General features: G+C 34.8%; 2 protein-coding genes across 2 annotated transcripts in view; both read left to right on the forward strand.

Annotated features, from left to right (window-relative positions):
• LOC106878298 (protocadherin Fat 4) overlaps nucleotides 1-8622 on the forward strand; it is a 28048-nt gene extending 19426 nt beyond the window's left edge. The window contains exons 4-7 of the mRNA XM_089363294.1: nucleotides 1797-4186; nucleotides 4375-4528; nucleotides 4868-5896; nucleotides 8243-8622. Of these exons, the coding sequence (XP_089219420.1) occupies nucleotides 1797-4186; nucleotides 4375-4528; nucleotides 4868-4944 (2621 nt within the window). The 3' untranslated portion in view covers nucleotides 4945-5896; nucleotides 8243-8622. The remainder of the gene's footprint in view (nucleotides 1-1796; nucleotides 4187-4374; nucleotides 4529-4867; nucleotides 5897-8242) is intronic.
• On the forward strand, nucleotides 6703-11017 carry LOC149132566 (protocadherin beta-13-like). The gene is made up of 3 exons (XM_089363295.1): nucleotides 6703-6740; nucleotides 8243-10670; nucleotides 10859-11017. Exons 1-3 carry the CDS (start codon nucleotides 6703-6705, stop codon nucleotides 11015-11017), a joined length of 2625 nt encoding a protein of 874 aa, XP_089219421.1.
• The last annotated feature ends 135 nt before the right edge of the window (nucleotides 11018-11152 follow it).

Raw genomic sequence — 11152 nt, forward strand, 5'->3', positions numbered from 1 at the left:
CTTATTCCCCTAACACCCAGCCTTTCCCCATCACTCCTCTGTCTTTGATGCTACTCTGCGACTGTAAACATCTGAGAGCAGAACTGACACATGTTACTCTGCCCTATTTCTTTGTACTACCAATTATCTCTTCCCCTCCCCCCCGAACCACTTCCATCCTTTATTTTACATTATCCTCCCTTCACACACTATTTTCACTGGTCACCTCCTTTCTGTACCTTCAGTTATCTCCATTCGCATTCTCCATCTTGATACCTTACATATCTGCCATCATTCTCAATGCCCTCTCAGATCAGCTCTCATGCCCCACTCACCATCGTTACCTTATGTACACCTACAACTTGCACAATATCCCCCTGCCTTCTGATCTATCATCTTTCCTTAGCTACTTCTCTCTCACCTTAGCCCTTTTCCATACTGGTATTTCCCATCAACCACACCTACACTTTATTCATCACTCACTGCATTCACCTCGACTGCTATCGATAGCCATTTGTTACTCTCTCTCTTCAAACTCTTATGAATCCCTCTGCGTGGCAGCTTGAGTGTCTTCTACTATAGCCTTGAGCCAACCAAAGTCTCATGAGTAGATTTGGTAGATGGAAACTGAAAGAAGCCTGTTGTATATATGTATATATATATATATATATATATATATATATATATTTATGTGTGTGTGTGTCTCTGTGTCTATGTTTGTCCCACAACCACCACTTGACAACCAGTGCTGGTGCCTTTACATTCCCATAACCTAGCTGTTCGGCAAAAGAGACCAATGAAATAAGTATCAGACTTTTTAAAAATAAATTCTGGGGTCAATGCATTCAACAGAGAATTATTTAAGGACGGTGCCTAAGCATGGCCACAGTCTTATGACTTGAAAAATTAAGACATCTTTGACAAAGCAGAACTGACTCACAATTTAAATGTTGGTGTTGAGAGCAGAAAAATAGGAGAGAGAGAGAGAGAGAGAGAGAGAGAGAGTGAAGGGGTGAGGAGAGAAGAATTAAGATGTATTAAAAGACACCAAATGCTACAACCATCTCTGTCTCCATTTATGTGTTTATTTTCTTTAGGCATAGGTGAAGGGGACATGTTTGTGGCAATTAAGGTCATTTAACACATTTTAATGTTTCTCTCATTCTTTCCCCCTTCCCTCCATCTCTCTCTCTCACACTCAAGAGGAAGGGCATCCAACAGCAAAAAATCTGTTTCAACAAACTCCATCCAAGCCATGGAAAAGTGGATATTAATCAAAGTTGATACATGTATGCATGTGTTTGTGCCTCCTTGTCTTCACATGGACATCACATGACAGTTGTGAGTGTCACTGTCGAAAAGAAGGATCATTCATTTCCAATATTCAGTAAAGCATGTTTGACAATGGGGAAATATTGCCTTGCTTGGAGACAGGTGAAGACTGGCAACCAGAAGGTTACCTGACTGCAAAACGTCTGTCAAAATAACATTCTTCCAACCTATGCAAGTATGGGCGCATGGATGTTAAAATAACACTGATAAATCTATTAATGTAGATGATATCATGTAAGTAGATGATTAATAGATGGAAACCTATATATTGATGCAAAAGCTTCTTTGCTCAAAAGGTGAAGGATCTTTGCCGACATGAATTACTCCTCAAACCACTAAGACTGGTTGTTTCTAAGATGACATAGTCTAGGAACAAAATTGATAGAGAGATGTAAGAAATATTTTGAAATATTGTATAATTGATGAAAATATATTTCAATTTCAGATTCAATCCTCCAACATACTTGGGCATCTTTAACAAACATATAACAACAATATGTTACTGCCATTGACCATTGTATTGTCAGTGGTCCACTGTGTCTTCACCATAGACCTTACCTACCATGTGGAAGAAGAGAGAAGTCCAGGAACATATGTAGCAGACATTGCTGCTGATTCTAAACTTTTAGACAATGTTAAACCATCTGACCAACATTTGATAACATTCAGTCAATTCAAACGAAAGGTGGCACAGTTATTTAATATCACCAAAACAGGTAAACTGTACACTGCTCAGACACTGGATGCAGAAGATCTCTGTACATTCAACAAAGAATGTTCTAGAACTGTGAAAGTTATTATAAAGAAAGTGGATAGTTTCACAAAAATATTAAAAGTCAAAATAGTGATAGAAGACATAAATGATCACGAACCTAAGTTTCCTATAAAGAATGTCAACATAGAGTTTGGAGAAGATGCCCGCATCAGTTCAAAAAGATCACTACCAAATGCCATAGACAAAGATGTTGGATTTCAAAACTCATTAATACAATATAAATTAAAATCAAAGAATGGAGAACCATTCTCTCTGTCAGTGTCTAAAAGAGCTGATGGTATTTCTTCTCTTAAAATAGTTTTAAAAGAATCATTAGACAGAGAAATCAAAGACACATATTTATTACAAGTCATAGCTAAAGATGGAGGTTCACCAGCAAAACAAGGTGTTTTAAATATAAATATCTCAATAACAGATTTAAACGACAACCCACCTGTATTTTCTAAACCTTTATATAATATATCCATACAAAGTACACATCACAAGTCTAAACCCATCATTGTTTTGTCTGTAACAGATGCTGATTCTGGTGAAAATGGTAAAATTACTTTCCATTTCAGTCCAAAGACATCAGATCTAGCAAAAAGCTATTTTCTGTTAAATGAAAGCAATGGGGACATTTTTGTAGGTAAATATTCTAATTTGGGTAAAAGGAAAACATATGATCTATTTATAGAGGCCAGGGACGGAGGCAGCCCTCCACTCAATTCCATAGCAACTGTTCTGGTAAATGTTATCAACCAACACAATAATCCCCCTTCTATGGATATAGATTATGTTTCTGCTCTCAATTATAACACAGGTACCATCTCTGAAAACATCAAAGTCGGTAGTTTCATTGCTTATGTGATGGTCACTGACAACGATGTGGGACAAAATGGAGAGGTCAGCTGTGATATCAAACATGATACATTCAAACTACAGTCAATGGGATCTAAAGAATATAAAATCATTCTAAACAAACCAGTGGACAGAGAAACACAAGGACACTATAACATTCCTGTCTCGTGTCAAGATAAAGGATTACCTCCTCTGAAAAGTGTTAAAACCCTCTCTATCCAAGTGACAGACATCAATGATGTACAACCACAGTTTACCAAAGATACATTCCAATTCCTCACCTATGAAAACAAAGATAAAGACTTCCCTATTGGTTTTGTCAATGCCACTGACCCTGATCTTGGATCTGCTGGACAACTCACATATTCTCTGCTGCGTAAAGAAAAATCCAATCTACCATTTCTCATCACCAGTTATGGCTTCATTTCAGCCACCATGTCATTGGACAGAGAGAAACAAGATGTGTATAAGTTTGAGGTTTTTGTCAAAGATAACGGAAGCCCATCTCTGAATGACACAGCGAATGTTGTTGTTGAGATTCTCGATCAAAATGACAATGCTCCCTATTTTACATATCCTAGTAGTGACCCTTACACCCTGAATGTGCAGTACCATCCGCAGAGTAAGAGTGACATCACAGTTTTGAGAGCCTCTGATGGGGACAGTGGAAACAATGCTTTCCTCAGATATGCAATCGTACAAGGCAATGATAAACAGTTGTTTAGTATGAACTCACACAGTGGTGCTTTATCATTCTCCAGACAAGTTTATCTAAATGATGCTGGAAGTTATGAGCTGGTGTTTGTTGTGAAGGACAGTGGTAGTCCAGTTCAGTCGTCAACAACTAGTGTCACTTTGGTATTGGCTGTTAGTAACGAGACATCACCAATGTCGAAGAGTGGACCTTTACAATCTTCGGGTAGGGTCCATATGACATGGGTTATTATCATTGTATCCTCAGCAGTAATAATATCAGTGGCTATTGTTGTTTCTATAACACTGTGTATTATGAAATGCATTAAACACAGAGATAACACAGCAGCTGCTGCAACAAAGACTACAGCATACCAAGGTAGAGCAGAGATGAAACAATTGTTGTACCAGACTAACACTTCTGTTGCTATGTCAAGGAATGCAGAAGAGATGGTGAAAAGGAATATCTATTCTGAGAGATCCAAGAGTGAATGTTATGCAGAAGGTCAGCTACGGAACAAATATGAATCTTCAGTTCAGTCAAGAACTTTACCAAAACCTACCCCAGTAAGTGGAAACATTATAATATTTTCTCTCTCTTCACTGTATATGTAAAAAAGGAACAATGAAATCTCTTTGAATATGTTTTAACTTCAATGATACATTCCAATATTAAATTGTTCTCTATCCATGTTGATTGTAACTTCCATTGTTTGGCGTCTCCTCACATTTCTTTATCGTTTGTTTGTCAACAGAAATACTGTCAACCTGTTGTGGTGACATCAAGTGATGATGCTGTGGAAGATAATGCTACTATGGTTTGTAACTATACATCAGATACAATGTCATCTAAGAGAAGTGGTAGACAAGGAGGCTTGAAACATTATGAAGAAATACCAGGAGTATCAGGTTAGTAACTATTCTGTTGTTTTTTTCATCTCAAGTGTGGATTTTTAGTAACAGCCATTTCTAACAAATATACTGTCAGTTGTGAAGAATTTATTTCTACATTTTACCCTCATGTTTTTTGGGAATCTTTTGTGTGAATAAATTCTGGAATAAATGTATTCTATTTATTATTTATTTATTCTTAACTAATTAGATAACAACTTGCTCAAATTTTCAGGTTATAAACTCCAGAATATATGATTTATCTTAATATATTTTTTTACCTTTTCATTTCGCAATTAAGTAAAGATATCTGCAAGTCTGTGATTTTGTAATGTATGTTTTCAATCTAAATTCCAGATCAAAATATATATAAGAATAATGATGCAACTACGTCAAAAGATTCCAGTGAAGAAACTCCAGTCAAACATGTATAATACTTTACTTTATGTAAATACAAGATATAGACTCTTCAGTATAGACACACACACACACACATCAACATATACATTTTGCAGTATACTCTATAAGAATATACATTATCAAAGAGGAAATGATCTTATAAATAAGTAATAATTTGTTTTTTCAAATTGTCCCTTGATTTTTATGATACAATATAAGAATCATCATCATCATCATTATCATCTGTTCTCCACACTGGCACACAAAATTTAGTATTTGTTACTAAGTTTAATATTTTTGGACATTTTATATGGTTTATCATATTTATTATGTCCTTCAAAAAATTTATGTACTTCTAACTAAGATGGTATAAATATGTACAGAAAGGAGATTTTTATATGTTAGTTGCAAAGTTTTGTTACACCTTTGGAGTAATATCGAGTAGAAAAGTTATAACTTATGCTAGGAATGACTCTAGGAAAGCATGTTCATCACAACCTATGTGACCATCTTTTTCACAAAAAGAAATCAATGTGAAGAGAACATCTTCATTGGTCTTCTGTCACAATCATTCAACCAATCAGATTCTCACTGAAACATAGAAATAAATCAGCAACTAAGATTAGCATTTGCGTTACTGATGTTATTAAAGCAGACAGTTATGTTTAACAATAGACTATTGCAGTTATATAAATTTATATATATAGATAGATATATTTAAATAGTCATTGATACCAGCAAACAAACATCATCTTCAAGGATAAATACATGCAGAATATTATTAGATGGGTATATTCCAACAAGCATACAACTTCAGTGACACACACGAACCTTATCCTAGCAGCAGACTATCTGCCTGACGTGCTACACTACTCCATCAACATACAGCCATTGTCACACCATTACAGCAGCACGTACAATGGATCTTTCTACAACAATACATCTTTCTATTCTCACTGAATAACCAATGATATAATTATTAAAGAGGTAAGTTTTTATTTAATCTTTTATAATCTCGTTTGATGCAATAAATCTCATGCATGCTTAAGATAGTATCCTAACATATTTAATATGAACAAGAGAACAAAGAGATTGAACAATAATTCACCCATATTTTTCAGTAGTTTTGTCCGTGTCATTTTATCTCAGAAATAATTGAATGCTATTTTGTTGAAAATGTTTCATAGACTTTACTTTGCATGAGCAAAAATATCTAATGTATTTATAAGGTAGGTACTGTATAAATGATAGATTAGCATGTCTGGTATGTAATATTAAGAAATACATTATTGTTTATAATGAGTAGATTGTTGGTAGTGATTTCTTGATATAAAATACATGCAAAACGTTAGCTGGTGTAGTTTTTAAAGATTTTTTTCATAAACTTAGATTATTATTTAACTACAGTATGAAATTTATTTTAAATGTATTTATTACTTAATTATCTTAAATAATAATGGTGTGTCAAGGGTTAATGACAGACAAACTATGTTTTAGAACTCACAAGAAGCTGTTTGTTATTTCACCCCAGGTCAGCCTTACTTTAGAAAGGTTGGCCTGGGGCTAAATAAGATGAATGTGTTCCGGCCATAATCATTATAATGCTTTTTATATTTGGAACATTATTCAACGTATACTTCTATTTTTAATATGGTGGAGGGAACTGAAAAAATCTGAACAAAACATTAAGCAATTTGCTTCAGTGTATTTAATGTGTTTATTAGTATGCAGGTTGGTAGCATTGGTGTAATAGATTTGTGTTAAGGATAGTAGCAAACACAAGATATTCAGAAATGACTCGTAATGGTGGCATGGTGAAGGTGACAATACAGTGAAACAGACCAGCTCCATTTGGAGTCGACCAAATAAAGACAATATCAGTTATAAGGTATATGTTTCTTTTAAAGCTTATATGTGTATAAGCTTTTCTGAAATATAATTATTTCAATCAGTCTTCCTACTTTGATTTTTTTCTGTAATTTCCTAAATAATTTCACTCCTATATTTTTCAATCATATTTTATTCTATATTTACCAATATTTTATTGTAAATTTATATTTCAATTATTTTGTGAACCATTATTACTTTGTCACTGTATATACATTGTATAAAGTTACATTGAATATCATCATCATTAAACAATCGTTTTTATATGCTTCCATGGCTCATACGGAATTTGTTGAGGTAGATTTTCTACAAACTTATGCCCTTTCTGTTGCCAACCCAAGTAAGATGATATTTCCATGGTCAGACATGTTTGAATCGACTTACACAATATATTGTATAAAGTTAACCTGAACACCAGAAATCTGCTTCCTTGGCTTTAGGCATCTAAATCGTTAGAATGAAATTTATGAACTCATTCAGTAAATATTGATTGTTTGTTTTTCATAGCATTTAACCAAATGAGGTGTAAACAAAATATTGAATCAATAAAATATTAGAAATAACTTAACAAAGTTATGATTGAGAAATATATTAATGAATTTAACATCCCTCTCCACACATTTATTTATTTCTATTCCCATCTTACTGTTGTTATTTTGTTCTTTAAATATTTGCTCCAATTCATGGACATCATTTGAGAAGAAGACTATCATCATCATCATCATCATCATCTAGTGTCCATTTTCCATACTGGCATCAGTAAGATGGTTTAATTGGAGCTGGTAAGCCAGAGAGCTGCACCACGTTCCAGTCTGTTTTAGCGTGGTTTCTACAGCTGGATGCTCTTCCTCATGCCAACCATTCCACAGAGTAAACTGGGTGTCTTTTCCATATTACCAGCATGGGTGCCTTTTACGTGTCACCAGTACAGGTGTCTTTTACATGTCACAAACATGGGTACTTTTTATGTGTCATTGGCACAGGTGATGATGACGACATGAAGTGATAGATTTATAGGAAAGTGGGTTATACATCATTAGATGTACACCTGACTTTCCTATATTAAATTAAGATATTATGAACGGAACGCTGAACTCATTTATTCAAGGTGGAAAATATACATCTTTAATCTTGTTTGTTGAGACGTCTTCGGTGTGTGAGAACATGGTTGTTGGGACGTTGGTATATTGATGTGAGCTGTCTAGCGTGAGTTCGAAAGATGGAGAGACAGCTAGACACGCCCTTGCTCAATCGCTGGCCAGCAAGAAAGAGATCGATCAAAGCGGGAAAGCTTGGTTGTTGAATTCCACGCATGCGTGAGACTACGCATGCGCACGGCGTTACTACAGATTTATATATTTCTATTATTTCAATGATGTCTGTGTATTTTAAGCTGTTATTTATTTCTCATTACAATTCTTTAATGAATTTGTATTTCTATTTTAGGTCCTATCAACATATTCAAACGCTTTTAAGTATCCATGATTCTACAATAATGTTACTGTCATTATCTATCGTGTTATCAGTGGTCCACTGTGTCCTCACCATAGACCTTACCTACCATGTGGAAGAAGAGAGAAGTCCAGGAACATATGTAGCAGACATTGCTGCTGATTCTAAACTTTTAGACAATGTTAAACCATCTGACCAACATTTGATAACATTCAGTCAATTCAAACGAAAGGTGGCACAGTTATTTAATATCACCAAAACAGGTAAACTGTACACTGCTCAGACATTGGATGCAGAAGATCTCTGTACATTCAACAAAGAATGTTCTAGAACTGTGAAAGTTGTTGTCAATAAAGGAACAAGTGTTTCAAAAATATTAAAAATCAAAATAGTTATAGAGGACATCAATGACCATGAACCGAACTTTCCTATAAAGAACACTAACATACAGTTCTCTGAGAATATAGCTAAAGGTGCAAAACAATCAATACCAAATGCCATGGACAAAGATGTTGGATTTCAAAATTCCTTAATACGATATAAATTAAAATCAAAGAATGGAGAACCATTCTCTCTGTCAGTGTCTAAAAGAGCTGATGGAATTTCTTCTCTTAACATAGTTTTAAAAGAAACATTAGACAGAGAAGTCAAAGACACATATTTATTACAAGTCATAGCTAAAGATGGAGGTTCACCAGCAAAACAAGGTGTTTTGAATATAAATATCTCTATAATAGATGTAAATGACAACCCACCTGTATTTTCTAAACCTTTATATAATATATCCTTACAAAGTACACATCACAAACCTAAACCCATCATTGTTTTATCTGTAACAGATGCTGATTCTGGTGAAAATGGTAAAATTACTTTCCATTTCAGCCCAAAGACATCAGATATAGCAAAAAGCTATTTTCAGTTAAATGAAACAAGTGGAACTATTTTGTTAAGTAAATATTCAAGTCTGGGTAAAAAAAAAACCTATGAATTATTTATAGAAGCCAGAGACGGGGGTAGTCCACCCTTTAGTTCTATAGCAACAGTTCTAGTGAATGTTATCAACCAACACAATAATCCTCCATCTATTGATATTGATTATGTTAATGCAATCAATGACAACACAGCTACCATTTCTGAAGACATCAAAGTTGGTAGTTTCATTGCTTATGTGATGGTCACTGACAACGATGTGGGACAAAATGGAGAGGTCAGCTGTGATATCAAACATGATACATTCAAACTACAGTCAATGGGATCTAAAGAATATAAAATCATTCTAAACAAACCAGTGGACAGAGAAACACAAGGACACTATAACATTCCTGTCTCCTGTCAAGATAAAGGATTACCTCCTCTGAAAAGTGTTAAAACCCTCTCTATCCAAGTGACGGACATCAATGATGTACAACCACAGTTTACCAAAGATACATTCCAATTCCTCACCTATGAAAACAAAGATAAAGACTTCCCTATTGGTTTTGTCAATGCCACTGACCCTGATCTTGGATCTGCTGGACAACTCACATATTCTCTGCTGCGTAAAGAAAAATCCAATCTACCATTTCTCATCACCAGTTATGGCTTCATTTCAGCCACCATGTCATTGGACAGAGAGAAACAAGATGTGTATAAGTTTGAGGTTTTTGTCAAAGATAACGGAAGCCCATCTCTGAATGACACAGCAAATGTTGTTGTTGAGATTCTAGATCAAAATGACAATGCTCCCTATTTTACATATCCTAGTAGTGACCCTTACACCCTAAATGTGCAGTACCATCCGCAGAGTAAGAGTGACATCACAGTTTTGAGAGCTTCTGATGGGGACAGTGGAAACAATGCTTTCCTCAGATATGCAATCGTACAAGGCAATGATAAACAGTTGTTTAGTATGAACTCACACAGTGGTGCTTTATCATTCTCCAGACAAGTTTATCTAAATGATGCTGGAAGTTATGAGCTGGTGTTTGTTGTGAAAGACAGTGGTAGTCCAGTTCAGTCGTCAACAACTAGTGTCACTTTGGTATTGGCTGTTAGTAACGAGACATCACCAATGTCGAAGAGTGGACCTTTACAATCTTCGGGTAGGGTCCATATGACATGGGTTATTATCATTGTATCCTCAGCAGTAATAATATCAGTGGCTATTGTTGTTTCTATAACACTGTGTATTATGAAATGCATTAAACACAGAGATAACACAGCAGCTGCTGCAACAAAGACTACAGCATACCAAGGTAGAGCAGAGATGAAACAATTGTTGTACCAGACTAACACTTCTGTTGCTATGTCAAGGAATCCGGAAGAGATGGTGAAAAGGAATATCTATTCTGAGAGATCCAAGAGTGAATGTTATGCAGAAGGTCAGCTACGGAACAAATATGAATCTTCAGTTCAGTCAAGAACTTTACCAAAACCTACCCCAGTAAGTGGAAACATTATAATATTTTCTCTCTCTTCACTGTATATGTAAAAAAGGAACAATGAAATCTCTTTGAATATGTTTTAACTTCAATGCTACATTCCAATATTAAATTGTTCTCTATCCATGTTGATTGTAACTTCCATTGTTTGGTGTCTCCTCACATTTCTTTATCATTGGTTTGTCCACAGAAATACTGTCAACCTGTTGTGGTGACATCAAGTGATGATGCTGTGGAAGATAATGCTACTATGGTTTGTAACTATACATCAGATACAATGTCATCTAAGAGAAGTGGTAGACAAGGAGACTTGAAGCATTACGAAGAAATACCAGGAGTATCAGGTTAATAACTATTCTGTTGTTTTTTTCATCTCAAGTGTGGAGTTTTAGTAACAGCCATTTCTAACAAATATACTGCCAGAAATTTTCAGGTTATAAACTCCAGAGTATATGTTTTATCTTAATATATTTTTTTACCTTTT

The sequence above is a fragment of the Octopus bimaculoides genome, chromosome 14, assembly GCF_046866305.1.
Source record: "Octopus bimaculoides isolate indiv1 chromosome 14, ASM4686630v1, whole genome shotgun sequence".
Taxonomy (NCBI): Eukaryota; Metazoa; Mollusca; class Cephalopoda; order Octopoda; family Octopodidae; genus Octopus; species Octopus bimaculoides.